The 24203-nt window shown below is 42.4% G+C and overlaps 2 protein-coding genes across 7 annotated transcripts in view; one reads left to right on the forward strand and one right to left on the reverse strand.

Moving 5' to 3' along the window:
• Window positions 1-1634: 1634 nt before the first annotated feature.
• LOC135911782 (uncharacterized) overlaps window positions 1635-24203 on the reverse strand; it is a 38999-nt gene continuing 16430 nt past the window's right edge. The window contains exons 1-4 of one of the 3 annotated variants that reach the window (XM_070526415.1): window positions 5619-5717; window positions 3385-3592; window positions 2725-2827; window positions 1635-2269 (exon numbers count right to left, since the gene is read on the reverse strand). In XM_070526415.1, the coding sequence (XP_070382516.1) occupies window positions 2036-2269; window positions 2725-2827; window positions 3385-3592; window positions 5619-5637 (564 nt within the window). In that variant the 5' untranslated portion in view covers window positions 5638-5717 and the 3' untranslated portion in view covers window positions 1635-2035. Of the gene's footprint in view, window positions 2828-3384; window positions 3593-5618; window positions 5718-11282; window positions 11520-24203 lie in introns of those variants that run through there. The other 2 variants (XM_070526413.1, XR_011508805.1) reach the window with 2 other exon arrangements.
• Window positions 13198-24203, forward strand: part of LOC135911828 (centrosomal protein of 89 kDa-like) — a 65030-nt gene continuing 54024 nt past the window's right edge. For all 4 annotated transcript variants that reach the window (XR_010567463.1, XM_065444172.1, XM_065444174.1 and 1 more), the window contains exons 1-3: window positions 13198-13278; window positions 21871-22106; window positions 22195-22300. Coding sequence is in view for 3 of the 4 variants with exons in the window: in XM_065444172.1 (XP_065300244.1) it covers window positions 13210-13278; window positions 21871-22106; window positions 22195-22300 (411 nt within the window). In the remaining variant the exon portion in view is untranslated. The remainder of the gene's footprint in view (window positions 13279-21870; window positions 22107-22194; window positions 22301-24203) is intronic.

The following is a 24203-nucleotide window of genomic DNA, read 5'->3' on the forward strand; positions in this document are numbered from 1 at the left end:
CCTCGACTTTTGGTGGTAGTCGAACGCACGACCTTTGGTGTTAAGTTGAAGTTAATTAAGGTAGAGTTAAGTAAGGCGCTTGAATGCACGGCCTTTGTTGGGAATCAAACACGTGGGAGTCTATCAATGCTTTCACATTTATCCACATCGAGATAACTAAGTGCTTGAATTTTTTTCATACATGATAATGAATTGCAGGCATATGTCATGACGCTGAGATTGACAGAAAGCTGAGCTAGTTGGTAAGGATTCATTATGCAAAAAAGAGGTGAGGCGTGCAGACAGGACACAAGAGTAGAGAAGTGGACAACACGAACGCCGAACTATGTCATGACCTTCATGGAATTACAATCCATGCCATGACAGAAAGGGCCTGATTGACATGAATGATATGTCATGCCACAACATTGTCTTGCTTCTGTCGTCACTTGGAGGTATGGTGGCTAGAATAGAGAGGTGTGAAAAGCAGATGCGGAAACCGGTCCCCAAATTGTGCCGGAGCCAGAAGGAGCACTGTATGCAAGCCCGCCGTCAGAGTGGAGCAGACAGCATACTAAGTCGCACTGCTCATGCCCGAGGAATCTCGCTTGCGTTCCTTTGTGCGCACCAGTTTTGAGCGTTAAGCTTTTTTTTTTTCTTGAGCATGTGCATTAACATACAGCAGACTCTAATCATGCAGCTTGTTCTTCACTGATGTCCGTGAAGGCATGCACATCGAGAGAGAATCGCAGTGAGATGTGGTGCACACTAATGAGAGACTGGATTTGATGACGCTGTTTGACGCAGCAGAAGAGCACCTGATTTAGAAAAGAAAGTCTATCAGAGAGCTCCACATTCATTCAGATCACATTAGCTCCTGTTGTTCAGATCCTCCTTTCGAGTGCACAAATGTCAGAATACGGAACTTACTTTACATTCCGCCACAATTCCAATGTAACGTAATTACTAGCCAAGAGTCAAATGCACTGCCTGTTCCTTTTTCTCGTAGAAGCATGTTCCACTGAAAAATAAGTGATCATAAGTGGAAATGGAAGAATATATTAGCTTTATGCATTATAGCATCGCACGCGTAATGTGAGGACATGGAATTGTTCCCCACCTGCGGCAAGTTGTTTTTCATCCACTTTCACTGCCATTAATTTATCATTTCTTTAATTCAATTAATAAGTACAAGAAATTTCCACTGTGTTTTTTTTTGTGTGTCTTTGTTTGTTGGCTTCTCATGATACGATTAACAAAAATCAGGCCCCTCGGTTAACCCCCTTTCTTCTCGTTCTTTATGCATTATAGTTACATACATAGAGAAATTGATTAACCAAACTTTTTGCTGAGGAAACGTTTATTCCAGATGCTTCATTCAGAATTTTTTCCGATAGCAGCTTGGCATTGATTTTAATTTCTATGTAGTTTAGTGTCGTGCTATTTTTTCCATTATAATTCTGAATCGCTGCAAATTATTCAAATCAGTTTTTAATACTTATTCCCATTGCTAAAAACTTGCCTGCTCCATTGCAGAAACGTGTATTTAGACCCATTACTGGCCATTGGCTGCTAGTCTAAAAATTGTGTGTACGTTTTCTCTGCACAAACAAAAAATGAAATAATGAAAACAACAACACATTATTCATGGAGAACACAAGTTTACTTGAACTTCGCAGCAAGATGCAATCCACAGAACACAGGGTTAACCCGCTTGGCTTTCTTTTTGTCCTTTTGGTTGACTCCATTCAAAAAGAAATGAACCCACAGTAGGCAATAAAAGTGAGCAACAGATGCAACAGTGTAACAGCATGCTCACCGTAGCTGACCTGTGATGCCTGCCCAATCTTTTGCCGCATGTCTGTAACAGATACTGTGTGGAGGCAAGCTGTGCGAAATAGGTAGCTTGTTCTCAAGCGTCTGAATCAAGTCGTACAGAGTATGATGCATAGAGGAGTCCACCAAAGTCCCACTGCAAAGAGGCATCCGCCGGCAGATTTGGGGCCACATTGCCTTTGGTGATGAGAAAAGCTGCCTTGCATCGTTCACAACTGATTCACAGAATCCGCTTCCTTGCCACATAGCCCACGGCTGTGTAATCGACTAGGTGGGAATCACTTTTTTCAGTGTTGTAGGAAATGTGCGCCACAGATATTTCCACTGCAGCTGAAAGGACATTTGTGTTGTCTGCAGCCTCGGTCTGCTCACCGCTCTCGGGAAGCAGCTGCTCTATGGACAGTAGGGATTCCAGTACACCATCAGACATGTTACCGCCTTTCAGACTTCTCGCCTAAAAGTAGACAAGCAGCAGTTGCATGAACAGTTAAATGTAGACTATTATGTACTTTTGATGCAAAAGCGTCAAATGGCCCATTGAGTGAAAAAGCCGGTGTCCCACGTCTGTCACAGCAACTAAATTCCGATTGGCTGCGACACCACGTTGCAAGCATGCCTCGATGGAGTTCCCATTCCTCTCGGAAACCTTGTTTTTACTCTTTGAATACATATGATCTGACAAAAAGCAAGCAAAGTGGAAGAGAAATCAAATTAAAAATGCCTCAAGATTACCACAAACTAAGCGGGTGTAAAGATATCATTGGCACCCCCTGCCTGCCTAACAATCCCAAAAGACCGCTCAAGACAATGTTGGCTGAGGTGGGAAGCCATGAAATAGTTGAACCCCGCTTTCTCTGTCAGATACCTCAACAGGTCCTTTGTTGTCCGAAGCGTTACACACAGACCTACTGAAATGTGCTTGCTGAGGAACCCAAGTCCTTTTGAATGATCCTCCCATGAATCCAAAAACTCCAGCATATGGTCAAGAGTGGCCTCCTTTGCACTGCCTGATCTGGAACGATAGCATGAAACAAAATCTTAGAATTCGTATGTGTACACATGAGTGGGACAAGATATTCATCTTAAAGCTACCTCAAAGCTTCAGCTGGAAATTTAGGTGTCATGGTAACGATTAACTTAGCCATAATATTGATGAAGGTCCTTGTTGGGTCAATGTCAAGATAGTGACTTTCGATTTTTTTTTTCTTCGTGCAAATCTATGGCATGTACAACTGCAGCACTGAAAACAAGAAAAGCCAAATTCACCCTCATATTTACAAATCCATTTTGGAATATATGGGTCCTTATAAGCTTTGGTGCAACCTTCAAGGTGACAGTATTGCTTTCTACTTTGCACATTGTAGATGCATGCTCTCAGTGGGCCTGAAAATTTTTAAATTATGAGAATGTTAATCACAAACTAGAATTATACAAAAGGTATCATTAATAATTCACAGATAATTGAATAAGAAGTCTACTGTTCCATTTTGAGTGTTGAATCCTGTTTCTATCATTGCATTTCGCAAGCATTTAATGAGGTGTGCGAAATCTGAGACAAAGTATAGGAACCTGCTAGTGTCAGGAGGATGGATGACCTTGCACTGCACATCCTTGAAATTGTCACGTAGACCAATAGCACTCCACATTAAGCAGTTCCAGGCGGTGCCATCAGAGCAGATATAGTCTACATGGAGACCCGCCTGTTCACACAGGATTGTCGCTTCCAGAATTTTTGCCAGTACCCTGAATTTCACATTTCCCCAAGAAGCAAATACAGCTGAAAAAAAAAAGCACAGAAAACAAATACACTTAATTTGCTGCGGGAGCTTTAGTGAATGCTGCATACCAATAACTTGAGTCAACTTGCTAATCAACGGCTGGAATATGACAACCAGTACGTGATCGACTTTTGTGTGCTTGTCGCAATCCTCAGTAAACTTTCCTAAATCAACAAAGCCTTCAATATGACCGGAAGGTCACATATCAAGATGTGTAGAAAGTTTCATTTTGTCCACCACAAGGCCATGAAATAGTTTTCATTTCATCCATTTCTTGAGCTATTATTTTTACTGACTCCCAAAGCTTTACTGACTCTAAAAGCTTGTCATTAAAGCTGAATGATGCTTTAAATCCTTGTAAGCAAAAAAATATCACTTGATTTTCATAGTTTGAAAAATATGCAACCACATAGCCTAATGTACTTCCTGTAGGCAGGCACGACTGGGAGGGACAAGGATTTTGTGGGCCTGCAGGTACTCGTACAGTTGAGGGCTTTTCATTCTTAGGATTGTGCATTTTAGAAGCCACTCTCTGTTATAGCGGTATCCTCACAAAGACTACCGCTTAGAGGCCTCAAAACAGGCTCTCACAGCAGCTTGTTGCTTTCTTGGGAGCCCGTTCAGCTGAAAAATAGCGTACACATGAGTTATTGAATCAGTGCACTATGAAGGGTGCTCTAGTTAAAGTGCAGAGTGACAGGCAAACCTTTTGCTCAAAAAGATACCTTGATATTGGAACTGGCATCTTGTAGCCTTTGTAGTGCATCATGCAAAGACAGAAGTTTCTTTTTCTTCCTCCTGAAGGTGCATGAAACCCACTTTAGCCATTGAGCAGCAGTTCTTGCTAGTGGGCACAGAGCATTTTTTTTTCTAACTCAGCAAGCGAGCTACAAGAAGGCTTCTGCTTTTTCTAAAAGCAAAGCATCGCTGATTTGGACAACTGGAGGCGACTGAAGCAACAACAACAAAAATTTGAAAGGAAACCACAACATGGCCATTTTTGCTCTATCCGAAGGTATCATCTGAATGGGGCATTCATATGAAATGCGTACTTGTAAAACACCTAGTAATACATGGGTGAAGAGGCAAATACCTCGTGGTGAAGGTGGCAAGAACGCATTGCAAGCAGAGGAGAACAAGCGATGCTGAGATGTTTTGGTGATCTTGGCCACCTGTAATGCTTCAAAGTCGCATACTTTTCCAGTTCCACAGCGTATTACGAGGCTCTCTGCACATGCTAGAAACTCCTGCACGTCTTGCTGTGATTGGAAATCGCATCTCTTGTGCAGAAGTCCAGAAAGAAAAATGCTGCAACTGGGAAATGTCCTGCCTTCCTCCATTTCAAAGAAAACTATCTTGTTGTAAACAAGAGAGGGCATTGCCTCACTGACAAACTCTGCCATTTGATAAGCAAGGACATTCTGATTTTTTTTATGCTTGCAAAGACCACAGCGCAGTTGGACAACAAAGTGTGCCGTTTAAAGATTTACTGACTCTAACAGGAACTTTAATAGGAACTGAGCAATATTGCATACAGATAGTACCAAGTTCACATACAGATTTTCATCAAGTAAAAAAAAAGTCGTAGTTTGCGTCCAGTTATTTCTTCTACATTTGTACTTATATTGGTTTTCGCGGGTTTCCGTTTGTACTCCTGCCATCACGAGCATGTATTCGCAACTGTGAATGGTCATCGGTACGCCTGTAGGGTTTGCCTAGCCAAGTTCACGGCTGTCTGCGCATGTGCAATTCCAGAATTACGAGGCCAGAACTGTTTAGACATCATTCTATATTGAGTTACCGTTCTATCACTTCTATCGTAAACACTTATATCACGGATAAATCAAAGAGGTGTTTAGGCATATGGGGCCCTCTGGGCTGTACTTGTCGGCAATAAGGTAGCCTCGCCGCCTATGGGATTAGCTGACTGAGCTATGTTGAATGCTTGGTTGCCATAGTAAGAAGTTGAATCCCTCTACAAGGTGTTTTTTTTTTTTTTTTGACGATGGTGAGCTTGAAATTCACCTCCTCCAGTGCACAACATCTGCAGGCTTGGAGTGATGCCTGTCACTGGCAAAAGATGCCGACAGAGAGTGGGGCTATGCTAATCCAGGTTCAACCAAATTAGGAAGGCCCACTAAGCTTCAACAAGACACTCCCTCACCAGAACAGGAATTGGCCTCCCTGGAGCAGTATTCGGCCACTCCCTCCCAAATGACTCACTCAATTACCCAATGGCCCTCAGTCCCCAGCAGCTGCGGAGCACCTGACCAAGACGGCGGTCAGACCTGTAACGCAGCAGAGGGTGCTAAGAATCCCTGCGTCCGGACAGGTCGCCAATAAAAACTGACCCTTGCAAAGTTTAACACCCGAACCCTCTCGAGTGAGGCTAACTTAGCAGGACTCTTTGAGGAACTATCAGACAGTGTTTGGGATGTCATTGGCCTTAGTGAGATTAGAAGAACTGGTGAGGCTTATACATTGCTGAATAACGGACATGTCCTCCGCTATAGAGGTCTCCTAGATAAGAAGCAACACAGGGTGGAATTCCTAATCCATAAGGACATAGCGAGCAACATTGACTAATTCTGCAGCATTAATGAGAGGGTAGCTGTAGTCGTAATCAAACTTAATAAGAGGTATAGATTAAAGGTAGTACAAGCCTACACTCCAACATCCAATCACGATGATGAGGAATTAGATCAGTTTTATGAAGATGTTGAATTAGTGATGAGAAAAGTGCAAACTAAGTATACTGTAGTAATAGGCGACTTCAATGCAAAAGTGGGGAAAAAGCAGGCTGGTGAACAATTGGCAACTACGGCGTCGATTCTATGAACACTAGAGGAAAGATGCTGGTAGATTCGCAGAAAGGAATAAGCTTCGAATAATGAACACCTTTTTCAGGAAGCATAGCAACAGTAAGTGGACCTGGAAAAGCCCTAATGGTGAAACAAGAAATGAAATTGACTTCATACTTTCTGCTGATCCCAGCATAGCGCAGGATGTAGAAGTGATAGGTAGGGTAAAGTGCAGGGACCATAGGTTAGTGAGGGCTAGGATTAACCTCAATTTGAAGAGACAAAGAGCAAAATTGGCCAAGAAGAAACAGGTCAACCTAGAGGTAGCAAAGGTAAACGACAAATTCAGGCTGGTACTTGCAAACAAATATGCAGCCTTAGAACAGAGAGATGATGATGACATAGAGCTAATGAATGAAACCGTAACTAGGCTGGCTTCAGAGGCAGCAAATGAAGTGGGTGGCAAGGCACCAAGGCAACCAGTAGGCAAGCTCTCCCAAGTAACAAAGGACCTAATAAATAAACGACAAAGAATGAAAGTGTCCAACTCAAGCAATAAGATAGAATTTGCGGAACTGTCAAAACTGATCAACGAGGCGAAAATAAGTGATATTCGGAACTATAACATGAGAAAGACTGAAGAAGCCATAAAGAATGGGATGCAGCCTGAAATCAGTGAGAAAGAAACTTGGCATAGGACGAGCCAAGATGTATGCACTGAAAGATAAACAGAGTAATATCATCAGCAATCTCGAAGATATAGTACAAGAAGCGGAATTCTATACTGACCTGTGCAATACCCAGAGGAGTCGGGATACCTCCATTAGAAGCAGTAATAAACAGGATACAGAAACTCCTCTTATAACTAGCGATGAGGTCAGAAGGGCCTTGCAATACATGAAACGAGGAAGAGCGGCAGGAGAAGATGGAATAACAGTCGATTTAATCAAAGATGGAGGAGACATAATGCTTGGAAAACTGGCAGCTCTTTATGCAAAGTGTCTATCGACTGCAAGGGTTCCAGAAAACTGGAAGAATGCAAACATTATATACTAATCCACAAAAAGGGAGATGTTAAAGAATTGAAAAATTATAGGCCCATTAACTTACTCCCAGTATTATATAAGATATTTACCAAAATAATCTCCAATGGAATAAGGGCAACACTGGACTTTAGTCAACCAAGCAAGCAGGCTGGCTTCAGGAAGGGATACTCTACAATGGATCACATCCATGTCATTAATCAGGTTATCAAGAAATCTGTAGAGTACAATAAGCCTCTCTATATGGCTTTCATAGATTACAAAAAGGCATTTGATTCAGTAGAGATACCAGCAGTCGTAGAGGCATTACGTTATCAAGGAGTACAGGCTGGTATGTAGTCATCTTGGAAAATATCTACAGAGATTCCACAGCTACCTTAACTCCCCACAAGAAAAGTAGGAAGATAGCTATAAAGAAAGGGGTCAGACAAGGAGACGCAATGTCTCCAATGTTATTCACTGCGTGCTTGGAAGAAGTAATCAAGCTATTAATTGGAAAGGCTTAGGAGTAAGGCTCGACGGCAAATATCTCCGCAACCTTCAGTTTGCCGATGATATTGTTCTATTCAGCTACAATGCAGACGAGTTACAACAAATGACTGAGGACCTTAACAGAGAGAGTGTAAGAGTGGGGTTGAATATTAATATGCAGAAGACAAAGATAATGATGAATAGCTGGGCAAAGGAACAAGAGTTCAGGATTGCCAGTCGGCCTCTAGAGTCTGTGAAGGAGTACATTCACCTAGGTCAATTAATCACAGGGAATCCTGATCATAAGAAGGAAATTCACAGAAGAATAAGAATTGGTTGGATCGCATACGGCAGACATTGCCAGCTCCTGACTGGAAGCTTACCATTATCATTGAAAGGGAAGGTGTACAATCAGTGCATTTTACCAGTGCTGACATATGGGGCAGAGACTTGGAGACTGACAAAGTAACTCAAAAACAATTTAAGGACCATGCAAAGAGTGATGGAACGAAGATTGCTAGGCATAACGTTAAGAGACAGAAAGAGAACGGTTTGGATCAGAGAGCAAACAGGTACAGAAGATATTCTAAGTGACATCAGGAGAAAAAAATGGAGCTGGGCAGGTCATGTAATGCGCAGGTTAGATAACCGTTGGACCATTAGAGTTACAGAATCGGTACCAAGAGAAGGGAAACACAGTCGAGGACGGCAGAAGACTAGGTGGAGTGATGAAATTAGGAAATTCGCGGGTACTAGTCACAATCGGTTGGTGCAGGACAGGGGTAATTGGAGATCACAGGGAGAGGCCTTCGTCCTGCAGTGGACATAAAACATGATGATGATGATGATCAACGTTTCTACTTGACAGCACCTATTGCTTCTTCCACCTGCAGGCTTGCTTTTGACTTCTCGAGTGTTGCACCACTCTTCTTCAATGGAACAGTGGCTTCTATAACTGTTCCTTGCCTTTTGCGTTCTTTCGGCAGTTTTTTGCACAAATACTTTAGCAGGTTTGGGAAAACGCTCAGCACCGCATTTTTTGCAAGTGTAGGGACATCCCATAGCACAATGACAACACTCCCATTTATACTATGTTGAACGCCTCACAGTATGAATCTGTCGAAAGAAAGCAGTTCATTACAACACGGTCTGATATGCCGCTCAAACTAACGGTGCCAGCTCTTGCAAAACGCTAATGCTGAAACGAAGGCTGAGTTTAGTTTTCGTGTATTTTTACGCTATAATGGCCCTTACATGGAATTTCTAAGCGAATGGGGTCAACCATAGATTCAAGCACGTGTACGGTGGTCCTTCATGAAAGATAACACACGAGCGCATGGTATGTGCTATGCAAAGGCTGCTTAGAGAGCCAGCAAGTGGCAAGAAGGGGAAGCACGTCTACTTGTGGCGTCTTCTATTCGCGGCCAGAATAACCAGTCATGGCTGATAGGCAAGCGCCTGCTATAATTAGCTGACACCCCCACCCCGTCCCTGAGGAACAGCGTCTGCTGCTAGCAAACCGTGCTGGGTACGCAAGCGTGCTGAAAACGTGCTAGTGCCAACATATGAAAGTGCCACCTTCATCGACCTTAATTCTCCTTAATCCACTATAATCCTCCTTCATCCACCCTAAGGCTCTTTAATATGCCTTAATCCCTTATACACCATAATCTACCTTAATCCTCCTTAATACACCATAATCAACATTAATAATTTATAATCAACCTTAATTTAAGCACAAATAATCATTAATTAACTTGGCTAATCATTAATATCTTATATACAGCTGGACATGCTTTGGGTCACTTCTGACCTTCCTGGGTCACGTGATATTTTCTGTTCACAATGCAATCTTGAAACGGAGATCTGAATGAAGGCTTCCGCCTTAAAATGCTATGTGGACTAGCTAGCACTCATCACCTGTGGGTATAGTTGCCACTAATTTTTTCAGGGCCTGCATTCATTGCATGACTGACGCATGCACATCGTCATAAGCTGAAAATAATAGCTCCTCTACAAGCCTCTATTTCAATTTTTAGTAAAACAGACAACGGATCCTAACAATCACGAAAAGTGTGATCGAGAAGCCATATCTTCGCATATAAATGTTCACAGCTGAAAGCATTTCCAACTGGGTAACAACAGTTGGCGATGTGCGAGGTGATGGAGTCCCAGCAGAATATTAAGCACACTGAGTACGACCCCATTTTTATGTAACATACGAATTTCCGCAATGAAAACGCTGGTGAGCAGCCCGGAAAAATTAAAAAATGCAGCATTAGGGGATGCTTCGATACCAGCAATAAGAAACATTCCTCACCTCATAAACAACACTGTTCTTTGGCAGAACAAAGTTATTTCGGCCAATGTTATGCAGCCACTGCTTCCTGCGCAAGCCATCGCGCTTTCCTTGTGGTATCATAAAATCTGCATAACCATTTTCAGGCTTGTTGCTGTAGTTATATGCGCAAGAGCAGGGCATATAGCGCTAGCACATAGAGCAGGAAACACAGCTTACAATGTTCGCTACGCTGATCCGAGGAGAAAAATGGCACTAACAAAAAAGAAAAACGCAAGATGCGCTCGTTTTCGAGGGCAGCAGCAGGGAGACCAATCGTCGTGGGACGCGCAAGCGGCAAGGAGGTCGTGCGGCGGCTGCAGAGTTCAAAGAGTGGCAGTACTTTCAGATTATCAAGGGACTACACAAACGTACCGCCACTCTTTGAACTCTGCCGCCGCCGCGCGACCTCTTCGCCTCACCCTCGCCCTATGCGCGTCCACCCGCGGGAACTATATAGGGAACAAGTTTAGCCCCCGTTCTTCTGCACGGCGATTGGCCTTGCCGTTGCCCTTGAAAACGCGCGGATCTTGCGTTTTGCTTGTGTTTTTCTTTTTCGTTGGCGCCATTTTTCTCCTTAGCTCCCGGCTGGCTTGGTGCAGCGAACGCTGCACGCTGTGTTCCCTGCGGTATTGTGCTAGCGCTATGCCGTGCTGTAGCGCATATAACTGCAGTACAATGCCTGAAGATGCAGCTTTATGATACCACAAGTAAAGCGCGACGGCTTGAGCAAGACCCAGTGGCTGCGCAACGTTGTTCCGACAAATTAAGGCGCCTTTCTTATTGTTCGTAAAGCCCCTCCATACACGTTTGGATGGAGGGGCTTTAATTGTTCGTATCAAAGCGTCCCCGAATGCTGCATTTCACTGCGTAAGCATCCTTTGGCGAGTACCAGCCCCTCGATCGACGCCCTTGTATCTGTACAAAAATGCGTAATTTGCAAAGTTTTTCGTGTATTACTGAATAAAGCTTCTTGCATATTACTGAATACTCTTGAAGTTGCCTGTCTGCAGCTCTCGGTATTGCACGAACTCACTTTTTAAACATGTCTTTGCACGCCGGTGCTCGGAACAATGACACTTTTTCGGTGGACGACCTGTACCCAGAGTTGCAGGCGGCAGTAGGTAAAAGGGAAGAATACTTACATAGAATATTTTGTAATTTAAGAATGATATTATAAATGAATACTAATCGTTAAGATCAATTTTCAGGCTATATTATTGTAAAATTTGAAGTTAATATTTTTGTGTTCATATTGAGGAAAGTAAAACGATAAAATTAACATGGCAGTCTCTGTTTTACTTAGAAAATTAAATATGGCATCACATAAGTTCCCACAGAAGTGTCCTAGTGCCGATGCACCAAGAGACGGTATTATAGGAGGAGTAATATGACTAGTCCAAGACAGCGAAGGGAACCTTCTAGAAGTCGTTTTCTGCGCACGGCAAACCTACGACACTATTTATAAAGAAATGATCCATAGTTTCCGGTTCGCTGCAATAAAAGTAAGGTGCCAAACTAGACCCGTGTGAATAAATATTAAGCATATTTGTATTTGGCAACGCATTCTGGGCAAATTTTCTTGTTGAACACCATCTACTGAGCCAAGGGAATGTAAGGTGCTGAAAGTCGGTGTTATTTAATACACATGATTTGAAATGTTCTTGAACACAAATGTTTTTTAAATGTTGCAGCCGTGATGTATGCTGAAGGTTTTAGGATGCTCAGTACTGGGCCTAGATGCATATGGTGCCGCTAGTGCGTCTGCTGACTCGTGTTTACAGGGAGTCCCATAGAACGTTGGTCCCATATGTATCCTGGTTAGGGTGGCTAGAATCCTGATCCTGGTACCCATACCAAACGAATGAGACGTAAATGTTGGGGGATGGATGAATAAAATTCTCGGAGAATTGTAGACGAATTTGGCACTTATATTGCAGAACAAACGGATAAGGGGTCCCTTATGATTACGGCTGAATAAATAGATAGGGGAAGTTTTCATAGAGCTAGAATGATAGTCATGGAGTGCAGCCAAGAACGAAACAACAGCGTTCAATTGTCTTCTTTATGGCAGCTCACAAATGCATGAGCCGCGTAAAATGAAGTCTACGAAACGATAAACTCAGTGCCGCTCCACTCTGTGAAGAAGGATGACCAGTGCAGCTGTGTGTGGGCCCCTATAATCGGCCCACGTATGGGAGTACGTCACCTCCGCCTCGGGTCGGTCCGGCCATCCGCTCAAAGTAACCCGAATAATGACTACATACTATAGCAACCGTGTCTTAGGAATGCAATTGTGGGGCTTTCTCTATATTCTTCGATTTTTATTCTGTATCCCTTTAACGCCTGCTTCACCTCCGTCGCGGCCCGTTCCCGAATATTGCACTATCTTCGAAACGCCCCACGCATGCGGCCGATCCCACAGATTGTTGAGTACAATAACTCCATCTGTCTTGTCCGCATTTTCTTTCTTCAACACTGCGAGCCCGGTATTTCCAAGTCACGAACGGCATGCGCGTGATGAGCACGACAGAGCAGTCTTTGCATTCTCGACATGAAAGTAGCGAGCGCAGCGTTTTTAAGAAAGTAAACGCAAGCATGCAAGACAGATGACGATTATCGTTGTGAGGCAAGATACGACCCAAAGTAGAGTGTACTAGAATACCCAAAGGGGGGGGGGGGGTGCGTGGCATAGAGTTTCTCACTATATGTAATGTAGTGAGAAACTCTATGGTGCGTGGTGTAGACATGTTGTAGACGTGTAGATGCTTGACCAAATAACCGAAAACGGAAACTAAAAAAAAAATGCAGGGCCACTGATAGCCACATTGCTGGCGCAGCTTTCTATTTGTTTATGACTAAAAATTGTGTGTGGAAGTGGATCTTTTGAATGTTTTTGAGTAAATTATATGTTTCTTGGTTTCTTGTTTTTGTCGTCATGGTAACGCTTCTGTGGTGGTGTAATGGAGGAGGGAGCTGTATATTGCACACCGACGCTGCCATCGAAAAAGAAAAGGCGCGCACAAGAAAAGGTATAAATAACCTTCCTGAATGTTGAAATTTATGCGATTGCTCAAGGCACATAAGAACAGTGTTGGATTGTGTTTTGAACGGCTGTGTGCTCAGCAGAGCGCTGTGGCGATGGTTCGGAAGTAGTGCAGTTTCGATCGATTGACTTCTGCGTTGGTGCGCCTAGCTGTTCCGCAATAAATAAGTGGAGGAAGGCCGCAGGAAGCAGTGCTAAATTAGGTATTTCAGTTCATGATATACTGAATAATACGAGACAGCAGCTACTTGACCCTCCGCAACCTGCTCAAAGCATGTTGGCTCGCGCACTGCTGCGTTGTAGGTAGTCGCTCTCAATAAATAAATAAATAAATGGGATCGATCTTTTTTTTTCTCCTTTGTTTTCTTTTGTTTTTACCGCTGGCCATTTCCTTATTCATTCGGCTGCTACTTCAGTATCAGTCAAACAACAACCAGCGCTTTTCTTCGTTATAAATCTATGCGGGCGTGAAGTTAAATTATCGCTACAAATTTTAGCAGGAGAAGTTCTACCAGTATTAACTTCAGTTAATACATGGGGAAATCGTACCGCACGCTGTGAAGATAGACTGTTTTTATGTGCGTATTTTAAGTTGTATCCTTCAGTAGCCGAGGTACATAATTGTTAACTCGCACAGTAACGACACACTGAAAAGCCATGGGTCATCGAGTCCATTGGTGAAGCTGGATGCTGTGGAACAGTTCACTATACACATGCTGCTTATTTGAAACAGTGCTGGTTTAAGCCGAGTTCAAATGTTGAGAGTCGTGGATAAATTAAGGCGGTAGCATGTTGGGCGAAATACATGTAATTCATTTGTATGCTTGCGAGCATGCTGTCAAAAATACATAAATAATATACAGAATAAAAGTATTAAAAAAAACTTAAGGAAAAAAAATGCATCTGGGAAAAAGAATGGCTAAGGCAGACAAACGGGATACGTAGAAGTGTGACCTGTGTGACAGAGACCATCGCTTGTTTGCTTCATCAGTGGCAGGGGAACATTCTCGGCACACTGTGTGCAGTTCTGATTGTTCGACTTGGTAGACAAGTTGAAATCTGACTGATTCTTACTTCACGAGATCACAAGGATGGCCTGGTGGGCTAGTTGGTAAAGCATCTTAAAAGGTAAACAGTGCACACAGATGCAGCACACTCAGCGCTGTGTCCTGTTCCTCACTCTGTCCCTGTCTGCATGCGTTGTTTACCCTTTAAGTTATTTCGCAAGGCTGTACTACAGTGCATATTTGCAGGTGGTACAGTTCCCCGAGATTGAACATATGAATGGTTGTCATAAATGCATGCGTTTTAAGTCTGGTGCATGTAGTGGTGCAAATGCTGAGGGCTCAGTGATAATTTTAAGGTGACATGTTTTTGTCATGTTTCAGTGAACATTGCAAAAAGATTATTTTTATTGCTTTAACCTAATTTTATGTATGAACCTTACTATTTCTAAGGATATGAAAAACAGCCCAAATATTATATCTATTAATTATGCCACTCTTTAAATGTTCATCTCCATGTTTTCAATACCTAAAGAAACATTTTTGTAGTTAAACATGAGAAAACACATCCACAGAGATGATAAAAAATTCATGAGCTTAAGCAGTGACTGTGGATTTTTTTTTTCTTCCTGTGTGTATTCGCAAGTGTTGCTGCACAAATACCAACTCACCCAAATATCCACCTTTTCAAATGAAAAGAAGCATGTATGGATTCATTTGCATTATGTAACTTTAGTACAGGTGCCCACACTCTTGCCTAGAGCGCTCGAGCAGTGTGCTGCAAAGCAAATAAAGGATAATACCAAAGCTGCTACTAGGTTCTGTTCTCCGTGCTGAAGACTGCACGACTTAATTTAGTCTCAGGTGACAACTATTGCTCACAAGCATTGTCTTTCAAACTAACTGAGCAGTAATACAAGAATATCTCCTACCCGCTGTGGTTGCTTAATGGCTGCGGTGTTGGGCTGCTAAGCACGAGGCTGTGGGATGGAATCCCAGCCAAGGCGGCCGAATTTCCATGGGGATGAAATGCGAAAACACCCGTATATTTAGATTTAGGTGCACGTAAAGAACCCCAGGTAGTCCATATTTCCGGAGTCCCTCACTACGGTGTGCCTCATAATCAGATCGTGTTCTTGGCACGTAAAAACCCCATATAATTAATTTAAGAATATCTCCTAGCAAAATTTCTGATAGAACAATCAGGAAGCCTGTAGGGTTATTGACAACCAACAGCCTATTTGTCTAAAAGTCTTAATAGGGAAAACCAGTATCCCAATCCCATAAAAAAAAGGGGATCTTCAATTGGATCTGTTGGCCCCAATAGGTTCAACAAATGTTTGACACTAAATTCGTGAAGCTTATACTCATATGCAGAAACACAGAACAGCAATTGACTTCAGTGACTTACCCATCGTTTCACTGTATGCAATCCCTCACATGCTATATATATGTAAGCAAAAATTGGGTTACGAAAGTAGTGCCAGTTGTCCAAGACAAATAAATGAAGTTTTATGTCTGATTTTTAACTTAACCAAAAATCTATATGCTGCTCTCCACTGATCATACTAATTAAATTGCAAATGTCTCTAAGTTGACTCAGATTATAGTTATTCTATTGTCTAATGTGTTTCATTGCCAAAGCCTTGAATTTCAACACATGTTCTAGAGTAAACACTGTTAGGGTTGAACAGCTGGTACAAGGTATTATACCATATGGCTCCTAATTGTGTGAAATGTTCACTCTGATATCAGTGTGGTGGCATCCTCAGCCTGGCCTCGTGCAGTAACCTGCCTTGTTGCTTTGTCATTTACCATTTACATTGTGGGTTAACATTGGCGTAGCTGGGCTTGGTCGCTCGGGTCACCAATTTGTGGGAGGCGATGCGACAAGGTAGCCATAGTGTCCACGGTTTATTTAGGCTGGCCAGCCATGGTGCAGCGGGATCTCAGGAGCGACCGACATCGTGGCCGCTCAGGTCGAGCACGCTAGCGTGTTTTATTCTTGAGAGCACGTTGTTGGGCGAGTCGGTCGTACATACTTAAAGAAGGGAATTGCGCTAAAAAAGACACGGACGAGTAAGGACATGGACGGGCGTCTTGTGCGCCCGTCCATGTCCTTACTCGTCCGTGTCTTTTTTAGCGCAATTCCCTTCTTTAAGTATGTCTTATTCTTGCACTACCTGTATGTGAGCCCATCCTTCGTCACCTGCTTTTGAGGTGATAGTCAAGCCGCTACAGGGCCCCTCTCCTAGTGTGAAGTGCAATTGAAATGAAGTCCAATGGCAAAGTCCAGGTAAAGGAGTCCAGCTAAAGTGTGCAGATGGTGTTGTCATTGGTAGTGTAGGGTTCACACAATCTGAGAGAGGTGTACCAGGCAGCACTGGCAGCGTAAGTTGTGAGCAATGCGCCGCCGATGCCATAGTACGAAAGCATCACCTGTCACAGATTCTTGCAGATGCTTGGGCCTGGTAGAAGTAGGAGCTTTGAAAAAAGACCGTCTGGCCGCTTGCAACTTGCGTGGAGATAGCACAAGTGTTGGTCGCTTACGTTGCTCAAGAATTACGTCTGTAGACGTAATTCTTGAGCTGAAGAAACCAGATGGTAGAGCCGGTTCCTGCAAAAGTTCGGTAGGCCATGCATCCGTGGAAGGTGCGAGCACAGAACATCGGAAGGCTCACCTGGTGCTGCTTCCGGCGAAATCTCGAATGCCAATAGTATCAGGGTTGCAGTGGACGCTGATGGCATCACCAAGGTTGTGCTTGTGGTGTCGCCATGCCTGTGAGAGGAAAATTTGCACCTAGTGTAGCCGGTTGGAGAACCTCTGAATCGGTGATAAGTGAGGTGCCCCCAAATGGAAAGCAAACAGCTTGCGGGAACATCCAAAGAAGGAGAGTGGCAGGCCGTAGAGTAGCTGAAAGCAATCGCGTTTGGCCCAGTGAATTCCTTGGAAAGAGCCATCGCGCAGCTGCTGTTGAAATGAGAAGGAGGCTCACGGACCGAGTAGAAGTTTGATGCTAGGGCCGGTGCATGCTGACGATCGGCACGAGTGGACGCAGGTGATGTGGGGCGGCAAGAAAGGTAATGACACGGTGGCTTATATTGCAAGAGCGGTTGCAACTGAGCGCTCGAGGTGACATAGTGAGCAAGGACTGCTGCCTGCAAGTCATCCTAGAAGTCATGGCCGAGCGGTGGCAACCAGAGTCTGAAACACAGCCGGAGCCTTGTTGAGAAGGAAGTGCCTGTTCCACTGGAGGAACCAGATGTCGGGCATGGTGATGCAAAATTCCCGCACACCCTACAACCGCGGGGCGTCTGCCAGACTCCGTGAGGCCAAGTCACTCGCCTTGGTAGAGTCAGTGTGCTGATGCTGGCATGGCTGTGCTCGGTCGTCCAGGTCACCAATTTTTGGGAGGCAGTGCGATGAGGTAGCCGCCATGTCCACGGTTTATTTAGGCTGGCCAGCCATGGTGCAGCATAATCTCGGGAGTGGCCAACATCGCGGCTGCTAAAGTCAAGTGCACTAGCGTGTTTTATTCTCGCGCTACCTGCACGTGGGCCCGTCCTTCTTCGCCTGCTTTGGAGGCGATAGTCACGCCACTACAACATATTGCCTGTGTGAACAGTCTTGCTCTGTATCAATGTGTTGGATATGACACCTGGAAGCTTTGGAAATAACTCAAAGGCCTTGGTAGGCCATTTTACTATCAAAGAGGAGCTGATTGAGCACACCTTTAGTTACTAGGAATTATGTGGATGTTTCTCACCCTGATATCATTGTATCAAAAGCCTAAGAAGTGCAGGACAAAATAAATTGGAAGCTTTACTATGAGAAGAGCACAGTGGAGTCAAAACAAATGTTTTCTGTGCTGTTAGCAGTATGTGCCTGTTTTTTGCATCCACAAAGCAACTGCTTCACTGCAAATGATGGGCATCATACAGCTACCTTCAATGCCCACCATGAACAACAATTATCCTTTATAGTGTATGGTAGGATACAAGTTAAAAAAACAGCAGTTGGCAACCAAGGCACACAAACCACGCGGGATTGTGTTAATCTGCCAGCCAATCACAGAAGTAAGCAAAAGTGTTGTCATGCGAGCTTTTCAATATGGCGGCGTCGTACTTGATACCTTCGGAGCGTTCTTGAGTCTTTTCATCGGCAAAAGCGATGAGGTGTGCTACAGAAATGGATGAAGTGTATGGAGTCTGAAAATTTCACCCTTAAAAAGTCTGTGGTACAGCTAATTTCACTGCTGAGCCCATTTGACTTACGAAACTTCACTGCCAACTGAAGTGAAACATGACAGTAAGTTGCAGCGAAGCAAGCATTCTATTTCAGTTCAATAAAGAATTAGGCTTTCACCATTCCACTATAATAGATGTGTGAAAACATAAAATTATGCGCTTATAATTTTATTTTTGTGGTTACCGAATTTTTTATGTAGCAGGGAAAGCTTGAAGTACGAACTATTTGCAGCCTTGTGGAGGAACAGTGGCTGGCAGTTATAAAGGCATGGGTGGGGCTTCAGTGGAGACTTAGGTGGATCCAACTATAGTCATGCTTAGTGAAGTGGAAACCATGAGCTAGACATGTATTTTTTTAATATTTGAGATTTTCTTAATTTCAAGAAATTTTCAATAAAATCTCAAGTTAGTCATGTTGATGCTTTCTACAATGCTTCCTTAAAATTTCACAAGTGAATGTTTCACAAGCAATTAGTGTTCATCTATGAGTATACATATTACAGTACATGTTGTGACTAATATACCTTCAAGTGAGGCATAAAACTAAAAATTAGCAGCGAGGTAAGAGTAAATATATTGACTAATAAAGGGTAAAGTGTGCCTTATTTTTTTCAAGAGATGCACTTTGATGTTTCTGAGGCCTATTAAACACTCATTTGGTTGGTTGGTAACAACTTTACTTATAGTCCTGCAGAGCTTTTGCTGACGGTTAAACACTCGTAACGCTAAATTATTTCTGGAGGGAATGTGACTTGGTAATTACGAGGATAAACCAAAGGTCCTGCTAGTTTAAAATAGGAAATAAGAGGCATATGTTGACATTGTAATTATCACAATTTCAACCTTTCACCTACTTTCGGTTGCAGGATAAGCAGCTGTTACTCTTCCCAATACCTGACCAGTTTGGATTTTGATCCGGTTACTCTACTGACCTAGCACTTGCATCTCTTACTGATCAATTAAAGAAAGCCATAGATAATGGTAAATTCGCAGCATCCTTATTTGTAGACTTTTCAAAGGCATTTGACATCATTGACCATGAGATTCTTTATCTTAAACTAGGTTCAATTGCTATCACAGGTCCTCCTTTACTACTATTACGCAGCTACTTACGAGACAGATACCAGGTTGTTAGTGTTTCCGATGCTCATTGTAAACCTAAAATGACTAATTTAGGTGTACCACAAGAATCCATATTGGGCCCGTTACTCTTTTTACTTTATCTTAATGATTTACCTAACTGCCTCACATCTTCTAAATGTATACTATCTGCCGATGATACAACAATTACTAATTCTGGCGAATGTCTGTCAACGATAATAACCAAGCTTAATAGTAATCTTTATAACTTGTTAAATGGTAGAATGGTGCAAAATGAATAGACTTACCATTAATTCTACTAAAACTAAATTTATTTTATTCTCATCCCAAAATAAATCATCGCTATGCATTCTGCCATTTCCATTGGTGACCATTTATTATCAGCAAGTGAAGCATGCACATACTTAGGTGTTATTATTGACTGTAACCTAAAATTTCATCGCCATATAATTCTATTAAAAAGAAGTTATCACATGGAATATGCATTCTCATCAGGGCGCGTCCATTTTTTTCACGACCTGTGTTGTTCTCACTCTATTTCGCGTTTGTACGCTCTCACATTAACTACTGCATAACCTCCTGGGGTAACACGTACACTACTCACCTGAAGCCGATACGAACCATCCAAAACCAGGCAATTAGAATAATCACGCCAAATCCACACACCGCCAATGCTAAATAGTTACTACAAGCAAATAACATTCTAGACGTTGCAGCCCTTGTTAAGTACAACCTTGCCACTTTTCTTTTCAAATTAATAAATGACATAATCTCATTATCGCTAATTCCTATATCATCTCTAACAAATACTAACTCAACTCGTTTTGCGCTGCATAATAACTTCATTCTGCCCAAAGTGCGTACTAATTATGGGAAACAGACAGTTCACTTTGCAGCCATATCATCATGGAATACATTACCATTTGTCATAAAACTCCTGAAACCTCATCGATTTTGTGATGAACTGAAAAATTTTCTGTTATGTGATATGTAAGTGACACTATGCACTGTATAATCCGATTTTGGTTTTAGACCTGCCAATCTTATGTACTCCAACATGTAATTAATTTTTTTTCTTTAATGTTTTTCTCTTTCTTCCTCTTTTACTTTAGTTTTATTGTTTTGAAATATTGCTTACAGCCGTTATATTGTCTAATAATTACTTCATCTACTTAGATTTGTATCTCATTATCATTACTGCAATTGTACCAATTGAGCTGCTGTTGCTTGCCAAATGAACTTTTATGTTAACCATGAACAGGAGGTCCCAATTCAGTTTTAACTATGGGAACTCTTTCTGCATACCACTATCTGTATATTATTTTTATGTAATAATAAAAATTGATTGAAGTATAATTTTGTTTTCTCGATAAATATGGCATAGACTGCTGCACCTTTGCACTTATCATTTGACCAGTGACTTCCTGTCTTTTCCTTTCTTTCTTTTGCTTTTTTGGTCTCTCTTGCTTTCAGTTACCCGGCTCTCATTACTTCTTCGAGGGTTCCGGCAAAACAGTGCTAGCCACAGGACCACAGGATGACAAAACAATCCTGTGGTCCTGTAGCTAGCACTTTTCTTGGAATGTTGCTCAACCAACTAGCCCAACATTTGCACTCTTTGAGGGTATTTTGCTTTACTGTATTCTGGTGTAGAGTAGTGGTTCAATGAAAAAGTTTATTGTTAGCTGCTGCTGCTTCTTTTTTGTGTCAGTATTGGGTGTTTTTATTTTGTCTGTTTTTGTGTGCTTTCATTCTTTTTTGCTATGCTTTACCCTTCACAGAATAAACCTTCAATTAGTCACCACTCATGTCATTCTGTCCTAAAATTATAGTTTAGCACTACTTTCAAGAGGCACTCATAAGCTAGTGAACATGATTTCATTGGCAGAAGGTTTGCCTGGTTGCATATGCCCTACCATCTGAAGTGTAGCTTGTGAATGCAGCAGTGCTAGTGGCAGCAAGTGACTGTAAACATTCTCTAACTGCACTCCATGTAAGGTTTTCTCTTAAAATTATTGAAGTCATTATATGTGCCTTTATTTTTTAGTTCTTTTATAAAAATTTACTTTTGTATACCGTTTCAAATGTCTTCTACTGTAGAACGTGTGGTAACTCACTTAGAATGCATTCTGTGATGTTGGGGACTCTGGTTATGTACCAAGTACAAACGAGGCATCAGAAGCTGCATTTGATGTGTTTGGTAAATGTTATGCCTGTGTGCACAGCTGCTGCGTTCACCTGTGGCGTGTGCGCTCCTGCCAGCCATTAGCCTGCTGGCAGTGCCAGGAGCCAGCCTGGAGCCGGCCCACCCAAGCATGTCGGGGCCCTCACCTGGCAAGACCCCCCGCTTTCCTATCGCTGTGGATATTCCTGTTCCACCAGAGCGACGAACATCAGCCATCAATATTGTCACTAACCCCAGCTTTGATGGCGGCTTGGAACAGGCCCCAGAAGAAGCTCTGTAAGTGACTGATTATGTGGTCGTGCTTGTTGAGTGCTGGATGACTTATAACACTGCACAGTCTTATGGGTACCTTGAATGAATGCAGCTACTCCACAATTCAGCCAAAGCACGAGTGTGGATCTAGTCCTGGAACACCACCTCCCCCGCTGCCTCCAAAACAGCTTGAGGTTCTCTACACTAAGCCTATTAAGGTAGGAGGTACTAGTTGTGCCTGCAGCAATGATGCTTGTTTACACGGTATGCAAGCGCCATATAACATTAAAAGAAAATATTTCTCTTGCCTTTTATTTGTCAATGATCACTTCATATTTCTTTTTGAGGTTATTGATGAGTAGATAAGCAGTTGCCTATGTGGGCCTGCATTTGTTTGTGCCTGTTTGCGTAAGTTTGTGTTGCCCATTCACACATGTGCTTGAGGGCTTGCTTACGTAACTGTGTAAAGATTGTCACCTTTCTGGCAAGCTTTGCATACTGTCTTGTGGGTTATAAATAGAAATGTTAGCAACAATATTCTTGTTATTATTTGAAAGGCCCTGCTATGAAGATAGGCTATACTTGCTTAAGTGTATGCTTTTTTGGAATTATGCCAACTGAGTGTTAAGCTTATCGAGTTGTCAGTCAGCTTAGGCTGTTGTTTGCTTAAATTCACCTTGTTACTGCTGAATTTTCAATGGTCTCTACTGCATCCATGAAGTCATAAAAAACTTAAAGGGGAGCTCCAAGATGTGCATGTTCTTCAGTAACGTACAAATTGTTTTACAGCCTGTGCCAGCTAATGTTAGTGTTAGCCAAGCTATGGAATATACGAGGACAGAACTACTGTATTATGGTATTCAGTCAGCAGTCGCATACCGCATCCAAGAGTATTCTTTTTTCATAATTGAACCATTGATTAGATTAATTAACAAAATTCTTTAATTATGGCATTGAGGGCATGAATTCCGATAGGAAAGTTTTGAATGTGTTCTAAACCTTCCGATTCAGTTGTTTTCAGTGCGCTATGTCCTTCATACTTATTAGAGCTTGGCTAACGTTAGCTGGGAGCCGCTGTATATTGATGCCACATGTACACTGCATATGGTCACTGAACATTATCGTCATTAAACTCGTTGAGCTTCTTCATGCAGGTGAAAAGCAACCACTTGTGAACAGAATGAATTACTTGCTCCAGAAGTAACCAGGTTGCTTATTGTAATGCGGCTGCAACCACAATTTTATCTGGAAGCGCATCGGTAAATTCAGTGGTGACAGTGCTTGATGACCAAGGAGGCTTCACTTGCAACAGAAATATATTTTTCTAGCAGAGTTAATGAAACAGTATAAATTTTGTATGAAATATTTTCTGTTAGAACACTTTTTTCAAAGGCGGGGACAACTTTTCTAGCAGGGCGGTGCTTTATTAGTGTGGTCTGACACACTAATGTAGTGGGTGTTTCTGCAAAACGGGTGGCCAGCATGCTGTGGCTCCATTCTCCACACTGTCACAGCGCTCTGGCTGTCCGCTGCTGGATGACGTAAGCCTAACGTCGCCTCGAGGGTTACGGTTTTCTACTCGCTGCAGCCCCCCAGTTTTGGCTACGTGCACTCTGATAGCTGAAATTCATTGTGCCACAGTTCCATGGGTAATAATATTTTTCTAGATCTAGAAGTTGATATGACTTGTACACAAAGTTTGCTTCAATTTGCCAATTACGATGAGCCCACTAAACTTAGAGTTTAGTTAATTTATTGGTTTTTGTTAATTACCGACTAATTACCATGTATAACCCGTCACCCTATGGTCGGCACCACTGACAGCATGTTTCTAAAGGAACCGTCCTTTTATTTCCAAACATATATATTTAAATACTACTTAAAGTTTTCATAGAAACACCCGGTGTATGATATAGTAGTCTAACGTTGGTACTATGTATCCGTTAGTTAGAATTTCAATAATTAGTACATTCTAAAGTTTCATTCCACTTTTTCTGTCTTGGTTTTGCTTCAAGCTGATGTTGTCAGCTACCTTGGCAAAACTCTTACTTTCATCTCTTGCTGCTGTCGTCGCTGTTTCCTTTCATCAGAGGTAGGATGCCAAAGGCTTTTTAACTTGAA

The sequence above is a fragment of the Dermacentor albipictus genome, chromosome 1, assembly GCF_038994185.2.
Source record: "Dermacentor albipictus isolate Rhodes 1998 colony chromosome 1, USDA_Dalb.pri_finalv2, whole genome shotgun sequence".
Lineage (NCBI taxonomy): Eukaryota > Metazoa > Arthropoda > Arachnida > Ixodida > Ixodidae > Dermacentor > Dermacentor albipictus.